Source organism: Trichomycterus rosablanca, chromosome 14, assembly GCF_030014385.1.
Source record: "Trichomycterus rosablanca isolate fTriRos1 chromosome 14, fTriRos1.hap1, whole genome shotgun sequence".
Taxonomy (NCBI): domain Eukaryota; kingdom Metazoa; phylum Chordata; class Actinopteri; order Siluriformes; family Trichomycteridae; genus Trichomycterus; species Trichomycterus rosablanca.
Window position 1 is genome coordinate 6,596,953 of NC_086001.1, and position 20,110 is coordinate 6,617,062.

General features: G+C 42.6%; 1 protein-coding gene across 1 annotated transcript in view; it reads left to right on the plus strand.

Annotated features, from left to right (window-relative positions):
* Nucleotides 1–975: 975 nt before the first annotated feature.
* Nucleotides 976–20,110, plus strand: part of pcdh7a (protocadherin 7a) — a 39,005-nt gene continuing 19,870 nt past the window's right edge. Inside the window, exons 1-2 of the mRNA XM_063008595.1 lie at nucleotides 976–3,570; nucleotides 7,128–7,784. Coding sequence (XP_062864665.1) covers nucleotides 976–3,570; nucleotides 7,128–7,784 — 3,252 coding nt within the window. The remainder of the gene's footprint in view (nucleotides 3,571–7,127; nucleotides 7,785–20,110) is intronic.

Here is a 20,110-nt window from a genome sequence, read left to right on the forward strand (position 1 = left end):
CACTTGCATTCTCTGCTTGTTCTCATTCAGCTATCAAGTTACGTAGTGCACGTGTGTGTGAAAGAGAGATAGAGTGTGTGTGTGTGTGTGAGAGAGAGAGAGAGAGAGAGAGAGTCTGCAGCATCATTTGAGCAGGTGAGGGGAGGAGAAAGAGGGGGAGGAGGAGTGTGGTGCGAGCGAGCATGCGGGACTCGGACTTGGGGGGTGAAAAGACGCATAGAGCACGCGGAACAGTACTCTCTCTCTCTCTTTCTCTCTCTCTCTCTCTCTCACTCGCTCGCTCGCTCGCTCGTTCTCGCACGCGCATCCCGGACGCAGATTACTTTGCAGTCAGTTCGGTTGCACTAATCGGACCGGAGAGGGTGCTTTTTTAATTCGTCCCAAGTGCACCGCATGCGCTCGAGAGCCGTAAGTTCTGAGACGGTGCGGAAATGCGAGCGGTTGGCGCACGAGACGGAGACTGCGGAGGAAAGAAGCGGCGCGCGCGGGCGCTGAGCGCGAGGTGAGCTGCGGAATCGGACAGCAAGGACTTTTAATGAAAAGAAGCTGGATTAAATAATAAAGAGAGAGGAAAAAGGAGAGAGAGAGGGAGCCGCAGAGACAGAGGTATAAAGAAAGAGAAAGAAAAAGGGAAACAGTGAGAGAGAGCGTCCCGAGTTGAAGTCACGGACGGATCTCTCTCTCTTTTGTGTTCTGCTGCATTGCAGTTTAAGAGCGCGTGCACTCCATGCACCACTTAAATGAATCCAAATAAAAGAATAAAGAGACCAAGGGACCTGCAGCGGTAAAGATGAAAGCCAGACGAAGGGGCTCCAGCCAATAAGAAGACATTTAACTCCAACATTAGTGCACGCGCGGACGTGATCTGACAAACTAAGGAAGTGCAAGATCATCAAGAGAGAGAGAGGGAAAAAAATCAGCAGTGGTCTCTCATACAACTGGCACTAGAAGTGGCACTGCCACAGGAGTAGAACCATGGCCAGACGGAAGGTTGGTGCAGTTAACTCCTTGCTCGGATGCCACCTCATCCTGGTGCTGCAGGTGCTGACTCAGCTTCCAAGATATGCCAACTCCGCTCTGCGATACCGGGTCGCCGAGGAAGGTCCGGCGGACGTCCGGATTGGTAACGTCGCCGCCGATCTCGGCCTGGCGCAGTCTGGAATCGGGACCAGAGACGTCACCTTTGCGCTGGAGTCCGGCTCGGATTATTTCAAAATCGACAATGTGACCGGCGAGCTGAGCACCAGCAGTCGGCGCATCGATCGCGAGAAGTTGCCCTCGTGTGCCATGATCTTCGACGAAAATGAGTGTTTCTTAAAGTTTGAAGTTTCCGTGATCGGGCCTCTGCAAAGTTGGGTGAATCTTTTCGATGGAAGAGTTGTAGTTCTTGACATCAACGATAACACTCCGTCATTCCCATCTCCAGTTCTAACTTTATCCGTCGAGGAAAATCGTCCGATCGGGACCTTATATCTCCTCCCTACTGCTACCGATCGGGATTTTGGACACAATGGAATCGACAGATACGAGTTGGTCCACCAGGATACCATGCCATCATCCTCACGACGACCCAATCCTAGCATGCCTACAGGAACTGAAAGGAATGGCAACCCTGACAGGAGACGCTCCCAAGAATCAGGGCCCGTTCAGAATGGACGGAGCAATAGTGTATTCGAGTTGCAAGTTGCAGATACGCCTGATGGACAGAAGCAACCACAGCTGATTGTAAAAGGACCACTAGACCGTGAAGCACGTGATTCCTTTGAACTTCTACTCAGGGTAAGAGATGGTGGGAATCCACCACGTTCCTCACAAGCTTTGCTTCGTGTCTCGATCACAGATGTGAACGATAACAACCCACACTTCGAACGAGCCGTTTACGAAGCCGAAATGGCAGAAAATACTCCACCTGGAACTCCTGTGCTTCAAATCCGGGCTTCTGATCGTGACATTGGTGTGAATGGACAGGTGGAATACGTGTTCGGGGCAGCGACCGAATCTGTCAGACGCCTCCTTCGCCTTGATGAGGCCTCCGGTTGGCTTAGTGTTTTGCACCGAATCGACCGGGAGGAAGTTTCCCAACTACGATTTACGGTAACAGCAAAAGACCGAGGTCAGCCACCTCGAACGGACCGCGCTACTGTAATCCTAAACGTCCGAGATGAAAACGACAACATTCCTGTAATTGATATCCGCAAAATCGGACGCATCCTCGTGCGAGACGGCGCTGCTATGGTTCCTGAGAACGTCTTAGTGGACACTCCGGTAGCTTTGGTTCAAGTTTCAGATCGGGATCAGGGGGAAAATGGAGCGGTGACCTGTACGGTTGTCGGAGACGTCCCGTTTACATTAAAGCCAGCGGGAGAAAATGTGCTAGCACCCCCTCCTCCTGCAGATGATGCTTTCGAGCGGAACAAAAAGAAGTTCTTTCTGCACACCTCTGCACTTTTGGACTATGAAACTACAAAGGATTACACAGTCACTATTGTTGCCGTGGATTCGGGGAGTCCAAGTTTATCCGTGAACAGTACCCTGATGGTACGAGTTGTGGATATCAACGATCACGCTCCAACATTCGCTCAGAGTCTAGTAGAAGTTCACTTCGCGGAAAATAATGCGCCAGGAGAAAGAGTAGTCACCGTGGTCGCTTCTGATGCAGACAGCAGTAAAAATGCTGAAATCACATATTCCCTGGATCCGTCAGTAAATGGTGCTTTCTATATAGACGCAGATAACGGAGACATACGTGCAACTGGAGTGTTAGATCGTGAACAACGGGACAGATATGAGTTTCATGTCATCGCTCGAGACAAGGGAACCCCGTCTTTACAAGGTTCCACAACTGTCGTCATCCAGGTGACGGACAGAAACGACAACACTCCTAAATTTGTGCAGGATGTGTTTACATTTTACGTTAAAGAAAACCTGCTTTCAAACAGTCCTGTCGGAATGGTGACGGTCACTGATGCGGATGAGGGGGAGAATGCTGAGCTGAGTCTGTTCATCGAGGAGGAAGAGGACAACGAACAGGATGACAACAGAAAGCAAGAAACGTTTACCAAAACCTTTTCCATTGAGAACAACACAGGAACTATATTTTCGGCGCTGTCTTTTGACCGTGAGCGCCGTAGCTCCTATAAATTTTGCGTTCGCGCCATAGACGGAGGTGACCCACCTCGATCTGCAACAGCTACTGTATCATTGTTCGTCACAGATGAAAATGACAATGCTCCGTTTATTACCTCTCCATCCAACGAGTCGTACTCACTCCTAACACCGTCCAGTGGTGCCCGGACCGTCGTAAGAACTGTAACCGCTTTGGACAGCGATGCCGGATCCAACGCAGAGCTACGCTTTACTTTGATTGGCGGGAACCCCTTCCATCTTTTCGAGATTGGCCCAAGCAGCGGGGTCATCACTCTATCTGAACCGTTGGAAAGGAGGCACAGAGGACTCCACCGCCTGGTGGTACGAGTAAATGACAGTGGAGTTCCGTCACTCTGCGCCACTTCGCTCGTCCACGTCTTTGTCAATGAGAGTGTCAGCAACGCCACCCTGGTGGACACTCAGGTAAATATAAATGCCATGTGATCTGCCAACTTTTGATTTAATATCAAAACATGCTTAGAAGTTTTATTTATCTCAGCAAATCCAAGAATCACTGTGAGTTACAGGGGTCAGACAGGGGTCAAAACCCAAGAGAAGGCTGTTCTCAGAAAAGTTCTGAATATAATTCCTTTACCCTGGTTGATGGTTAATAAGAACCATTTTTGACTTTAGGACTGTCCAGGGTGTAACCACACCGCACACTGTTTCTGAAATAATAATATATACGAGGGATCTTCAAAAAGTTTCCGCACTTTTATATTTTGGTTGGAAACGGTGAGGGTGGGAGGAGTAGTAATTGGTCGTGACTGAGAGACGCTTAAAGTCCGGATTTAGCGCCATCTGATTTCCAGCTTTAAGGGGAAGAATATTTTCATGTGATGATGTAAAAGCAGCGGCGCATCAGTTGCTACACGCTCAACCAAAAACATTTTTTGCTGATGACAACGCTGGGAAAAACGCATCGCAAAGGAAGGTGACTATATAGAAAAGTGATGTAATTTATTTTAGAAATTCCTAATAGAGTTTTAAAAAGTGCTGAAACTTTTTGAAGAACCCTCGTACAATATGGTCAAAAGTAAGTGGACACTCCTTCTGGTTGAGTTCAGCTGTTTTAGCGATACTAATTCCTGACAGGTGTGTAAAATCATTTATTAATTAACTGTCTGTTTTTACCACCCCTTTATCCTGGTCAGGGTTGTGGTAGGTCTGATTTATTGGGGTGAAATGCAGAAAACACCCCGGACAGGTTGCCAGTTCTTCACAGGGCAGAAACACACACATACACACACTAAAGGACATTTTTGGTAGTTTCAGTTGGCCCAACTTCCTGTCTTTGGACAACCGGAGCACCTGGGTGAAACCAACACAGACACAGGGAGAACATCCACACAGAAAGAACCATGCCCATCAAGCCGGGTATTTGAACCCAGGCCCTTCTTTTCCCCTTTTTTATATGTTTAACCATTAATATTTTTATTAATTTTTTTTTTAATTATTTTTAACATATTATTTATTTATTATTATTTATATATTTTTTATTTTAAATATATTATTTTGTATTAATATATTATTTATTATATTATTTATTTGAAATATATTATTTATTATTAATATAGTATTTATTGTTAATATAGTATTTATTATATTATTTATTTTAAATATATTATTTATTATTAATATATTATTTATTATATTTTTTATTTTTTAAATATTTCTAATATTTTTGTCATTTTTCTTTCCAGTTTTCTGTTGTCAGTTTTCATATTTTCACCCTCTTTTTTGCATTTTTTATTACCTTTTTGTTTGAGTTTAGTGCTTCCTGCTTTTCTTATTTCATTTCTTCTTTTATTTATTTATTTAAGCTTTTTTACATTTCTTTTTTCTCTTTTATTTCCTCAGTTTCTTCTTTTTTCTTTTCTTTTTTCTTTTTTTTAGCTTTTTACATTTCTTTTTTCTATTTTCTTTCCTCGGTTTCTTATTATTTAATTTCTTCTTTATTTATTTATTTATTATGAGCTTTTTTTACATTTCTCTTTTCTCTTTTCCTTCCTCAGTTTATTGTTATTTAATTTCTTCTTTATTTATTTATTTATTTTTAGCTTTTTCCTCTTTTCTTTCCTCAGTTTCTATTTATTTCCTTTTTCAGGGTCAGTTTTTTCCCCACACACAAGCACTGATGATGGAGAGATGTATTGTTAGATGAACTAGTTGAAACAGATTTCCATCACCTGGTAGCTACAGTAGCCTCAGATAGAAAACATGTACAGCAAACATGTCTCTACAGATAGCACAGACCTGACAGATCATAAACGCTCAGAGTGAGAGTACAAAGTCTCAGTATTCTGTTGAATAATGGATTGGTGAGTAATACTGCTGAACAGTAATGAATGTTTGGAACAATGAACATTGAGAAAATAATGGAGTCTTAATGACAAAAAACTTTAAAGAACAGATAGACAGATTCATGATGAACCACTGCTGAATGGAAGACTAGTGTGTGTGTGTGTGCATTAGTAATAGAACAGAGAGGTGCATTGTGGTCCGTGACTGGAAGGTATTGAACGATGTGGCACTTCATTACTTGTGTGGAAAATCGTCTCAGCCTGCTACGCTCTAAAATGTCTGATAATGATAAATATTCATGGTTTAGATCGCCATTAACCGAGACAAATGAGAAAATAAGGGTATCACTAGACTCTAAAAGTGGGTTCATGTTTAAAGAATGTGTAAAAGCTTTGAACTGTGGATCTGAATCTGTAGTTTGATGAAATGCACATGCAGACAGAAAGCAGTGATTTGTAAACAGTACATAGAAGAATGATTTTTTAAAATGCTATTATGGTTGGATATTAAAGAAGCATAAGGTTGTTTAGGTGGTGCAGCCTGAACAATTAGAAAAACCAAAACCTAAAGTTAACTGAAGTTATTTAAACATATTCAAATGATAAAACATTAAATACTTCGTATTGTATTGATGTATGTATTGTTTTCAGTTGAGTATGGGTCAATAAGATCTGGCAAGTCATTGTCTTTTTATATTAGATTTTCACTACTGTCCCATTTTTTAGGAACTTGATTGGGTTAGATTTCTCCCCAGTAGTGATAGGGTTTTTTTGCACATATAAAATGTAATTCACGTCTTGTTTTTTCCAGAGATGTAGGATGGGAGCCAGTGGGTGGAATGTCCCAGATAAGCTATAGTAAGTTAGGAGTTGGTGGGTATGGCAGTTTTGGGGTTGTGATTGGGTAGGTGTTGGGATGTTGGGTTATTATATGATAGAAGTTGGTGGGTGGAGTGTAAAAGGTTGTGGTAAGTGGAGCTGTGGTATGGTAGGCGAGACAAGTCAGGCTCTGAAATGGTAGGTAAATGAAGGCGGAGCTGTTTACATTTACATTTACAATTTTGGCATTTAGCAGACGCTCTTATTCAGAGCGACTTACAGAAGTGCTTCCACAGTAAACATTTCCTTACTCTAGTTTAAATAGACAACAGTTTTTTTAGGACATAAGAAATGAATAGGAGTGTTAGTAGGTACATGTTAGTTCTCAGCCTAAGCGCTTAGTAAAGAGCTGATGAAGGTTTTTAATCGTCTTTTGAAGATGTTTGTACAGACAAGGGAAGTTTGTTCCACCACTTGGGTGCAAGTACAGAGAAGATCCTTGATGCTTGTCTTCCTTGAGTTCTGGGTGGAGGATCAAGTCAAGTGAGACTAGTGGCTTGCAGGTTGCGTGGTACAGAGCGGGGTGTGATGAGTTCTCTAAGGTAGTTTGGGGCTGGTCCATTTTTGGCTTCATAGGCGAGCATCAGTGTTTTAACAGGAAGCCAGTGTAGAGAACGCAGCAGTGGGGTGATGTGGCAGCGTTTAGGTTGGTTGAAAACCAGGCGAGCAGCTGCATTTTGAATAAGGTTGCAGGGGTTTAATAGTGGACATGGGTGACAAAATAGCCAGAATGTTAAAAATGAGATTAGCTTCATATTTTCTGACAAACTGACATGTCTCTTTTTTCACCCCTCCCAGGTGGCACGTAGTTTGGGGGTTCCTCTTTCTCTCGACATAGCAGGCGACCCTGATAACGACAGAATTCTAGGTAAGCAGCGTCTCAGCCTGGCGATTGGAGTGCTGTCGGGAGCAGCCGCCGTGGTCCTGGTGATCCTTTTAGTTTTGACAGCTCGGCAATGCGGTGCTCTAGGAAAGAACGGGTACGAGGCAGGAAAAAAGGAACCGGAGGAGGACTTCTTCACCCCACGTACTACCTCACAGCCACCGCCCGAGAAAAAGAAACGGAACGATAGCGAGAAGCGCGGTGTCAGGTCCAAATCGGAGCGTGCGCTCTACCCTGAGATCGTCACGGTGAACGGATGTAGACATCCCGGTGAGGAGGAGGAAGAAGAAGTGGAGGAGGAAGAGGAGCAGGAGGTGAGCCAGAGGATTGGTGCTAGGCGGCACAGATCGAGCCCTGATCTGGCCCGTCATTACAAATCCAGCTCTCCGTTACCGGCCGTCCATCTACAGACCAACTCGCCCCCGGTGGAGGGAAAGAAACACCAGGCTGTGCAGGAACTTCCTCCCACCAACACCTTTACAGGGAATGGGAACGGAAATGCAGACGCCATGTCGCTCGGGTCGGACCACTGCTCCGACTACAGCTGCCAGAACGGCAGGTACAGCAAACAGGTAAGGTGATTTATGATATTTTTAAGTCAGCTTTGCAGGTCATACGTTTTGCTTCCCAAGGATCCTTGCTGAGCGTTCACAGACTCAAGAGAAATATCTAGCATGCTAAATATCTGGACCTGTGTCACCCGTGTGAAAGGTGTTGCGATCAGGTTGTAGTTGTTGTGAATGCAAGATACAGATACTAAATATATGAGGCATAATAACAAGCTTTACAGTATTTGTGACTTATCGCCCATGTCAGACTATAATACCAACGTTGCATTGCAAAAAAATATTTGACTTCCAACTCTCTCTGCAGAACGGACTTTAGCCAGACTCATTCATTTATCCTACTTGCTTTTAAGCTACGTATAAGCGCACAAACAACTTTGATCGCTCTTTGATTGCTTCTTGTTGACGTGCATTTTTGGACATGGTACCATTAAACCCCTCGTCACTTCTTGCGTGTGTTTTCGTGACAAACCATAGTTCTGAAGACCAGACAGACTCGTCTGAGAGGCCTTCTGGTGATATACGTGCAGTCATGTTGGATCAGGAAGGGGCCATCCCCAAACTGTCCCCACAAAGTTGGGAGCATGAAATTTTCCAAAATCTCTTGGTATGCTGAAGCATTAAGAGTTCATTTCACTGGAACTTAGGGGTCGAGCCCAAATCCTGAAGAACAACCCCACACCATAATCCCCCCTCCACCAAACTTTACACTCGGCACAATGCAGTCAGACAGTACCGTTCTCCTGGCAACCGCCAAACCCAGACTCGTCCATCGGATTGCCAGACGGAGAAGCGTGATTCGCCACTCCAGAGAACATGTCTCCACTGCTCTAGAGTCCAGTGGCGGCGTGCTTTACACCACTGCATCCGACGCTGTGCATTGCGCTTGGTGATACAAGGCTTGGATGCAGCTGCTCGACCATGGAAACCCATTTCATGAAGCTCTACACACTGTTCTTGAGCTAATCTGAAGGCCACATGAAGTTTGGAGGTCTGTAGCGATTGACTCTGCAGAAAGTTGCCGACCTCTGTGCACTATGCGCCTCAGCATCCGCTGACCCCGCTCTGTCATTTTACGTAGCTACCACTTTGTAGCTGAGTTGCTGTCACTTCCACTTTGTTATAATACCACTGACAGTCGACTTATATATTTAGTAGCATATATACAGTATATAGTAGCATATATATTTAGTAGCAAGGAAATTTCACGACTGGACTTGTTGCACAGGTGGCATCCTATCACGGTACCACGCTGGAATTCACTGAGTGTGTAGAAGCAGTCTGCATGCCTAGGTGCTTGGTTTTATACACCTGTGGCCATGGAAGTGATTGGAACACCTAAATTCAATGATTTGGATGGGTGAGTGAATACTTTTGGCAATATAGTGTATATCATGTAGTGTGTGACCCTCTATCACCAGTCAGTCGCGTAGTGTGAAAACCACAACGACTTAAAAGACTTCCGAGTACAAGAGATCAAGTTGTGTAGTGTGAACTGTAAAGCCATCTGAACACTTTAAAAGTCATGTAGTGTGAACTTGGCATAAGTGAACAGTTCATGGATTTCAAACCTCAGAGAGACGTTTACTAGGAAATATTCTCCCGAGGAACGTGTGAAAAGAAGAACCTGGTGCAATTACTAATGCTGATAGTTTTATGCTGCTAGCTAACCTATGTGGCTTCACAAGTGTTATGTGAACACAGAGGTGGCTAAAACACCTCCTACAAACTGTCTCCTTATTTATTTAATGTGCACATTAGTGATGTTAAGGCTGACCTGTGCTGTGGTGCGATGATGGCCAAGGTGACCCGTTCAATGGGTAAATTAAAGCTTAAATAATTAACATCTTAAGTCATCTGTCAGTTTGCCCTCACAGATAACTTTGAACATGGAGAGAGAGCAGCTTTACCATTAATCATAAAATGAAGTAAAGCCTTCACACTAACAATTTAATTCAGTCTTCATCAGATAGCATTTTATTTTAGGTGCAGCAGATCCAGAATAAAGATTGGCATCTGGGCTGATGTGCAATGAATAAAGAAGTACAATTAAACAATTGGGGAGATACAATAAGTGCAATCACAATTCACAATTAAAAAATTACATTACTTACTTGTAATTTACTTGTAACTTATATGATTTTCCCCCCTTTGTAGATAGTTGATGTTGAAATTTGGTCTGGGTGGCCCTAATTCTTCAGTTGCTTATTTATCCTGATTACACAATAGAGTTGCTCCGAACTGAGGTGATGGTAGTCATGGTGATGAGATCGCGACACCAGGTTACGTGTGACGCAAGCACGTAAGTGCGAGCCCTCCCGGAAGCCATTCAGATTGTATTGCAGCGCCTGCAGTTAAAAAAAAAGAGCCTTAACATGAGAGTCTATGAGAGCAATCTGGGCGGTACTGTACAGAACACAACTCGACGCTGATTGGACGATATTCAGAGGCAAGAGACTGCCCAGAACAGTCACAGCTGTGATAGAAAAATTTCTTCCCTTTCGTCCTTTGGTGGTGCGTCGCCCGATCGCCCTAAGGAACGAGCCGCCTCTGCTGTACACTACACTTTCCCCTAACTACTGAGTACTGCACTGATTCTCATCATTAATATCATCTGGGTCACCACAGTGACCAGAATTTGGCTCACGGACTAAACGTTTGCATGATCATACAGTAATAATAAACCTACATTCCAGACACATCAGGCGTAATTCCATGTGTCACGTGCTGCACATAGCCTGTGGGCAGGGGGTTAAAAACCCCTGGTCTACCTCCAGTTAATTTAATCACAGTCATTCCATTACTGTTAAGCCTTTCTTATTGACCCCCAACAAACGGTAAGCCAATACTGAGGAGGTTTGAAAAGAAATACTGTGAGTGCTTAGCATTGGCTGCCTTTACATAATATTTAAGGCAGTGTTATGTTAGCTTGCTGATATTTACCACAGATGACCTACATCAGGATGATATTTACATCAGGATTGCTAATGTTGCTTCAAGCTGCTGCCTACCCCAAACAACTAAATTTGGACTGTGTGTGTGTGTGTGTGTGTGTGTGTGTGTGTGTGTGTGTGTGTGTGTGTGTAAAGAAAAAGGATCAGTGGTTAGAGATCAGATTGGTGTGAGCAGTGTGATGCTGGTTTTCTTCACTAACGAGCAAGTTATTTTGTTCTATCCATGTCTTCTCCCCGAATTATTTTACACAATGCTAGTAAAAATGGTAAGATATGTAGATAATTACTGGTGGATCTGTGGTGACGTATTTACTTTTCTTTAATCTTTCTAAAACCTTCTGTCTGAACCTTTTACATGTAAATATGTTGTGGCTGTGTTGGTACATTTGAATTCCAAATCAGAATGGTGGCTGCATTCTTGCATTTTATTCTTTCTTTTCTTCTTAAATTTTTTAATTTCTGTCTCATTTTCTTTCGTTCTTCTTTCTTTCTAGTTTTAATACTGTTTTGTTTACATCTTTGTGCTTTATCATCAGTAAGCATCGGTTAATCTGTAGAATTTTCAGCATCTAATCATCATTGATTACTATTTAATGAGTGCCGTCAAACTCTTCCCCATTTAAACTGTAGTCAATCAATAATGAGGAATTAGGAGGCCGTGCCATAACATTAACTAGAACTTTGTACACCAGCACATTATTTATCTCAGCTGCTACATGTATATTTTTGACACAGAATTTCAGAAAACCACAATAAACTTCTAAATGAATAACAATGTATTCCAATCTTTTACTCCTTTATTAAAATAAATTGAAACTTAAATCCCAGGACAAGATGAAAGTTATCTGTGTTCTACAATTACTGACTGTAGTCCATCTGTTTCTCTACATACTTTTTTTTTAGCCTGCTTTCACCCTGTTCTTCAATGGTCAGGACCCCCACAGAGCAGGTATTATTTGGGTGTTGAATCATTCTCAGCACTGCAGTGACACTGACATGGTGGTGGTGTGTTAGTGTGTGTTGTGCTGGTATGAGTGGATCAGACACAGCAGTGCTGCTGGAGTCCAGACCTTCATCAGTGGTCATAGGACGCTGCCCACGGGGCGCTTTTGGCTGGATATTTTTGTTTGGTGTACTATTCTCAGTCCAGCAGTGACAGTGAGGTGTTTAAAAACTCCATCAGCATTGCTGTCTTATCCACTCATACCAGCACAACACACACTAACACACCACCACCATGTCAGTGTCACTGCAGTGCTGAGAATGATCCACCACCTAAATAATCCTAAATAATACCTGCTCTGTGGTGGTCCTGTGGGGGTTCTGACCATTGAAGAATAGCATGAAAGGGGGCTAACAAAGCATGTAGAGAAACAGATGGACTGCAGTCAGTAATTGTAGAACTACAAAATTCTTCTATATGGTAAGTGGAGCTGATAAGGAATGCAATGAGCAAACAGAACAGAGAGGGTTCTTACCTAAACAATATAGCACAAATCCTCATCATAATAATCGCATCATAATACTGTGCCTGTGTCTCCACAGCGGGTAGAACTTGTCATAAAGTTAGTGATAACAAAGCCCACCCATTTATAGGGAATATATGATTGGTCAATTTTACTGTATCTAATTAAACTACTATTGCTTGGCACTTTGTAAATTGATAGCTGTACCACCAACCTTTCTATTCTTTCCAGCAACAAAAGAGGCTGCAAAATTCTCATAGGGAGACAAAATGTGCTTTTTTAACCCTTTACATTCCAACACAAATTAAATAGGAAGGGATGAAGGGTTTATTTGCTTAGATTTGCATTTGTTTAAATATTGATTGTCAAATTATGATAGACTTAAATGAGTTATTTTTAGAAAGCTTAGGCCCTCTTTAAAGGCATAGAGGGCCCTGATGGTTCCCTTCTGGGTGTGAGCGAATTAAGTGTGTGTGTGATGCAGTACAATTGATTGGCACCCTGCCCACTCTATATCCCTGTCTGGCACTGAATGATTCTGGGTGGCATCCTGACCAAAATGAAGCAGTTACAGAAAACTGAATGAATGATTGATGAACGTACCGTAAGCCAAATTAGCCAGTCTCAGATCTGACGAGCATAATGCTAACGCTGCTCTATTTCTCAGCGTTTAGCTTTCGAGGAGGAAGTCAGCGCTAACCTATTTTTTTCACCGTATCTCAAGGGATTCAAATCATCACTTTATTCTCACACATCCAGTCTTTCTCATACTCGACTCTCTTTCTTATTCTTTTCTTAATTTTATCTCTGCATCATAAAGCTGTCCTCTTCTCATCTTCTTTTTATTCATTCTGTTCTCTCTTTACTAATCTATCATGCTCAGTTTGGCGGTAGGAAGCCTTGGCAGCTTTTTGGGGCAGCTTTTGACCTTTCGCTGCTGTGCTAGCCCTTTTAGAAAGCTTAATAATAGATTTTGGAACATGCCTGCTGGGGTTTAAATATGTTCATTTACCAATGAATTAGATAGCTTAACTTTGGACACTGTTGTTGGGTGAAGCTTTAAGTTTGCATTTTAACTCATTTACTGTTGACTATGGTTAAGGTCAGGGCTATGCAGGTCAGTGCATGTCAGGCAAAGTCCAGGCATCAGACACTAAAAGAACATTCCCCAAACTGTTGCCATAAAGTTAAAACTAAAATAGGTTTGTCCAATCCAGCAAGATTCCACAAATGACTATTTAGTAGTGATTTTCTGGAACCTACTAAATTAAGATTTATTTGTTAGTAACATATGAAGTGTGATCCATCACTCCAGAATCCAATGATGTTGTGCTTTACACCATTACAACCAACACCTGGTAGCCAATCAGCCATGGGAACCTGAACCATGTTGCTCCTGATGAAAATTCTTGTGCTGATGTTGCTTTCAAAGAGGTTGGAACTCGGTTATCAGTGCTTTAAAACTTTGTTCTTCATTTTTAGAGCTTGTGTTTGTGTTGCTTTACAGCTGAGCTGTTACTGCTACTAGACATTTGGACTTCACAATATATCAGGAGACCTTGATGGAAAGGTGGAAGCCAATGACAGGGGCACACTAAAATCTCTTAAACTTTAACAATGACCCACTATAGATAGATGGATGGATGGATGGACAAATACATAGATGCATGGATGAATGGATGGATGGATAGATGGATGAATGGATGGATGGATGGATGGACAAATAGATGGATGGATGGATGGATGGACAAATAGATGGATGGATGGATGGATGGACAAATAGATGGATGGATGGATGGATGGACAAATACATAGATGGATGTATGGATGGATTGATGGATGGACAAATACATAGATGGATGGATGGATGGATGGATGGATGGATACACAGATGGATGGATGGATGGACCATTTGATAGATAGATGGATGGACCATTTGATAGATAGATGGATGGATGGATACATAGATGGATGAATGGATGGATGCATAGATAGATGGACGGACAGTCAATTTATTAATCCTGAAGGAAATTAAGGCCTCAGTAGCTAGTTAAATACATCAAAAGTAATAGTACACACTATAAAGATTCAGATTATACCACCACTGTTCATCTATAATGGGTGTGGCTTTACAATGGGAGTTTTCTGAAAGGGTTTCAAGAGCAGCATCCAGTCAACATAAGGCTCAAGCTGCTCTATTCAGCAAAATTTGAACTTAATTATGCCAAAATGAGCACATGACCTTTGTCAAATCTGTCTCTATAAGGATATTAGCAGAAAGCTGTCGTCAGTCAGACAGGCTTTATCTCCTCAAAAAATGATGGCCACCTAGGGAGCCTCATCCCAAACAGAACATGCTGGGACGATAATTTAAAGCATCTGCAGCAGCAATACAGTTCATGTTAAAGATGACAGTCTAATATTTTATGTCCCGATATTAAATATTAGCAAATATAGTTCGACTCTAGTGCATATGAACGCACCAGGGAGCTTAAAAGTCGAAAATACGCAGGTGTAGAAATTAAATGTCTCATTTAATCTGGTCGGCGAGTGCCCCGCGAGCTGAAAATACCTGTCAGGAAGTGCAGACATCATCTCTTTTACGCTTTTGCTGAGCGCTAATAGAGTGGCACCCACACACACACACACACACACTTCACTGTGGATAAATGGCGCGTAGCTCATGACCTGTGAGGCGATATGAGGCTGACATGTCATGTCAAAAAGACTTGCTGGCTTTGCACCTCACAGCTTAGCTTAGCTTTTTATTTTCTCCACCGATCCCTCACTTCCTCCCTCTCTCCCGGAGCCCTCCCTAATCTCAGAGCTGTACTACCACACGCAGACACAAATTCCCCATACCTAACCCTCCGAACCCACGTCAAAATCAAAACCTCACTGTGTGTAGTGGAGTGAAAACAAGCTGTCAGAAGGGTTTAAAACAGCGGAGGAGACAGAAATAAACTTTAGTTACTCTTGCTTAGAAAAATGTAGGCACATCATTCACTCAACAGCAGGTGACTGCTCTGTACCCATATAAATAGGGCAGTCGTAACCTAGTGGTTAAGGTACTAGACTAGTAATCAGAAGGTTGCTGTTTCAAGCCCCACCACTGCCAGGTTGCCACTGTTGAGCCCTTGAGCCAGGCCCTTAACCCTCAATTGCTTAGACAATATATATACCTACCTTTCTACACTCACTGTCCATTTGATCAGATCCACTTACCATATAGAAGCACTTTGTAGTCCTACAATTACTGACTGTAGTCCATCTGTTTCTCTACATTCTTTTGTAACCTCCTTTTACTCTGTTCTTCAATGGTCAGGACCCCCACAGGACCACCACAGAGCAGGTATTATTTAGTTGGTGGATCATTCTCAGCACTGCAGTGACACTGACATGGTGGTGGTGTGTTAGTGTGTGTTGTGCTGGTATGAGTGGATCAGACACAGCAATGCTGATGGAGTTTTTAAACACCTCACTGTCAGTGCTGGACTGAGAATAGTCCACCAACCAAAAATATCCAGCCAACAGCGCCCTGTGGGCAGCGTCCTGTGACCACTGATGAAGGTCTAGAAGATGACCAACTCAAACAGCAGCAATAGATGAGCGATCGTCTTTGACTTTTCATTTACAAGGTGGACCAACTAGCTAGGAGTGTCTAATAGAGTGGACAGTGAGTGGACACTGTATTTAAAAGCTCCAGCAGCGCTGCTGTGTCTGATCCACTCATACCAGCACAACACACACTAACACACCACCACCATGTCAGTGTCACTGCAGTGCTGAGAATGATCCATCACCTAAATAATACCTACTCTTTGGTGGTCCTGTGGGGGTCCTGATCATTGAAGAACAGGGTGAAAGCAGGCTGAAAAACATGTAGAGAAACAGATGGACTACAGTCAGTAATTGTAGAACTAAAGTGCTCCTATATGGTAAGTGGAGCTGATAAAATGGATAGTGTGTGTAGAAACCAGGAGGTGGTTTTAATGTTATGGCTGATCGGTGTATATCTACTTATCTACCTTTCATTTTCTTAGGGATTAATAAAGTATCTATCTATCTATACTGTGAGTCACTTTGAATAAAAGCGTCTGCTAAATGCTGAAAATGTAAATACATGAACATGGAACCAGTGGTCACCTTATGATAAGATGTCTCCTTCAAATCGGCATGGGCTGCAATGCATAAACAACCCAACAACACTGTACCTGCTGTTAATCATGGTGGTGTATTGTGTATTGTACTCTGGATACAATTGTGTGTTTCAGTATAGAAGCAATAGACACCAACATTATGTACGAGGGATCTTCAAAAAGTTTCCGCACTTTTATATTTTGTTTGGAAGCGGTGAGGGTGGGAGGAGCAGTAATCGGTCGTGTCTGAGAGACTGAGAGACGCTTATAGTCCGGATTAAGCGGCATCTGATTTTCACCTTTTTGGATCATTTAAAGAAGCTTTAAGGGGAAGAAGATTTACATGTGATAATGATGTGAAAGCAGCGGCGCATTACTGGCTACTGATGGAATTAAGAAGTTGGTACGACGCTGGGAAAAAGGCATCAGAAGGTGACGTTGTAGAAAAGTGATCTCATTTGTTTTTTAAATTCTTCATAAACAGAGTTTAAAAAGTGCGGAAACTTTTTTAAGAACCCTCGTAATATAGCACATACTCTAAGAAATGAATAGGTGTACAGATGTTTGGCCATGCATCTACTGAAGCATTCGGTGCTGATTTAGCTCTTTACTGTAGAATTAGTGGAGAGTTTTATTGGCATAAGGTCTGTCGCCGTGGTTACCCATCTTCAAAAAGTGCTGATGCAGTCGTTATGGAGACACTTAGACATCGTCAACTCGATCACGCTGTCATCCTGATGTTCATCCATCTCTTTCCCATGGGGAAAAATGCTTACTTTGAGTTGTGAGTGTGTGTGTGTGTGTGTGTGTGTGTGAGTGAGTGAGAGACAGCACATTGAATTATTGATCAGACTGTAATTAACTCCTCCACCCGTGAGCACCCTGACCCCAGATCAGCCCCACGTGTATGCTGTAATGCTAAAACTAATAAGCACGTCTTTGTCTTAAGCTGTAACGTACACAGAAGAACGAGTGGTAAAAAAGTGCTAACGTGGGTGACTTTACTGACTGTAATTTGTCTTTTCATGTGGCATTACTTTAACACTTATTGTTTTCTGAAGGTAGTTCACTAGGCAACATGTTTAGGCAGCATTAACAGTCCAGAAATAAACGCTGTCCTCTGAGATTCCTTGTTTTAGCCAAATTTAAAAGCATACGTTTATACACAGTTCATAACACTTACCATATTTTACTTTGGGTCTTGGTTTTTTTAGGTGCCAAAAGCAAGCCTTGATGATTTAGGTGTGTCAAGATTTTATTTTGTTTATTAATTATCCTAGTCAGGGTTGTCACAAGTCTGGCTCCCCCCCCTGGAATACCCTGGATGGGACACTAATCCAGTGCAAGGCTTTTGCAACCCCCCCTCCTCAGATATAGCCAATCATATTTGTGTAGACAATCGACTGTCGGGCAGCACGGTGGCTCAATGGGTAGCACTGTCACCTCACAGCAAGAAGGTCCTGGGTTCGATCCCCAGGTGGGGCGGTCCGGGTCCTTTCTGTGTGGAGTTTATATGTTCTCCCCGTGTCTGCGTGGGTTTCCTCCCACAGTCCAAAAACATGCAAGTGAGGTGAATTGGAGATACAAAATTGTCCATGACTGTGTTTGACCTTAAAACTTGTGAACTGATGATAAGTACCGTTTCAGTCATGAATGTAACCAAAAGTGTAAAACATGACGTTAAAATCCTAATAAACAAACAAACAAACAATCGACTGTCCGAAAGCACTGCTGAGATTCGAACCGGTATATTACCACCACCACAGTGCCCCCTTTAAAACATTTTTGCATATCACAAATTGCATATTTAAACTACACTTATTTAGTGTTGCCTTTAAGCAAGACAGTAATAGAGTGTAACCGCAACCTCAGACTTTTTAAAAAATGACCCTGTTTAACATCAAAGAAGTTTAATCCATAACAAAAAATCCAGATAAAACACTGTCTCTAACATTTATAAACCATTTAAATCTTCAAACTGAAAGTTTCCAGAGATAGGTTTAACATTTGTAGCAATTCTCTCAGAGGTGCTTCAGTGCTGCTGTACTGTTTGTGTTGTTTTTTTATGGTTAATGGCACAGTGCTGAGCTCCGAAACAACATGTTTATATTTTAATAAGCAGAGGTCATTTCTGGGACTATAGTTTGACATCACTTAGCCCTTTTCTGTAAAATACTAAAAGTACTTTAGTTTCCTTCTGCCTCTCAATAACTTGACAGTGGTAGCCTAGTGGGTAGAGCTTTGGGCTATCAATTGAAAGGTTAAGAGTTCGAATCCCAGCTCTGCCGTGCTGCCTCTGTTGGGCCCTTGGACAAGGCCCCTAACCCTCTTGGCTCCAGGGGCGCCGTACAAGGGGTCAGTGATAGCTCAGTGGTTAAGGTACTGGACTAGTAAACAGAAGGTTGCCGGTTCAAGCCCCGCCACCACCAAGTTGCCACTGTTGGGTCCCTGAGCAAGGCCCTTAACCCTCAACTGCTCATCGTGTTCCGCTCATTGTGTAAGTCGCTTTGGATAAAAAAGCGTCTGCTAAATGCTGAAAATGTAAATGTAAATGTACAATGGCTGACTCTGCGCTCTGGCCCCAGCTTCCAAAAGGCTGGGATATGCAATGAATTTCGTTGTACTGTACACTGTTAATGTATATTTGACAAATAAAGGTGTTCTATTAATACATTAAGAAGGTGGACAGGGTGTTCTAGGTGTGCCCTTATGCTTCCATCTCTCAGTCGTCTTTTTAGTGATGGATTTTGTTGTGTTTTTGGTTTTGTGTGTTGAAATTGTTTGCTTTGGTTTCATCGTAGAATAAGTTTGCTGGTTGCCTCCTCACTAATCCGCACAATTGGAAGGAGCCTCCAGTTGGAATCAAGTCATGGTTGGCCAGTAAGACGTTGGCATTTAAAATGCGCTTTAGATGCCATAGAAAACATTCAGCCACTTCATCCGTGCAGACGTTGCAGATCACACTCGATACTAGCCTTCTGTTAATACATATGGGCCAATTGTGTGTGTGTGTGTGTCTGTTACTACTCACTCTGTCTCGCCAGTATCCCGTTGCCACCACTCTGCCCTTCTAATCAGTTAAGTAGACCTCAGTAATCAATACAGCAAAGACACACACACTTACACACACACACTCACATACACACACACAAATATGTGTGTGTGTGCGGGGTTACCTGTCGAGCAGGTGTGTGATCAGTGTATTGTAACAGTCCCAGGATCAGACAACCGATATAGATCAGATGGACAGGCAATATAATACACACCCACACACACACACACACACACATACGGTAGATGACACCACACTTCCAAGAGGTTTTCTATTTTCACCCCTTTCTGAATTTTTTATTTACAGGGTGGCAGGGTGTTGCAGTTGGTCGAGTGGGTGATGTATTGCTCCAGGGTCCTGGGCACCTCAATCATTGCTTTTGCTTATTGTCTGTTAGGAGTTCTGTTTATTGCTGTTTACAAAGTTTTTGTTAGTAGAAAATGATGCTTTATGTGGTCCAAACTATGTGGACACCTGATCATAAGCTTGTTGGACACCCTAATACAAGACTAAAACCGAGGACCATTGCCTCTCAGTCGACCCCTTTTATAGCCATAACTTCATTCCTATATTTTAAACCAGATTTGGGAGTGGTAAATTCTGTGGGAATCTGTGCCAATTAGAGCACTTGTAAGGTCAGACACTGATATTGAACTAGAGGACCTGGCTCCTAATCAACATTTCCATTTATCTCAAAGGTGTTTAGTGGAGTTGAGGTTAA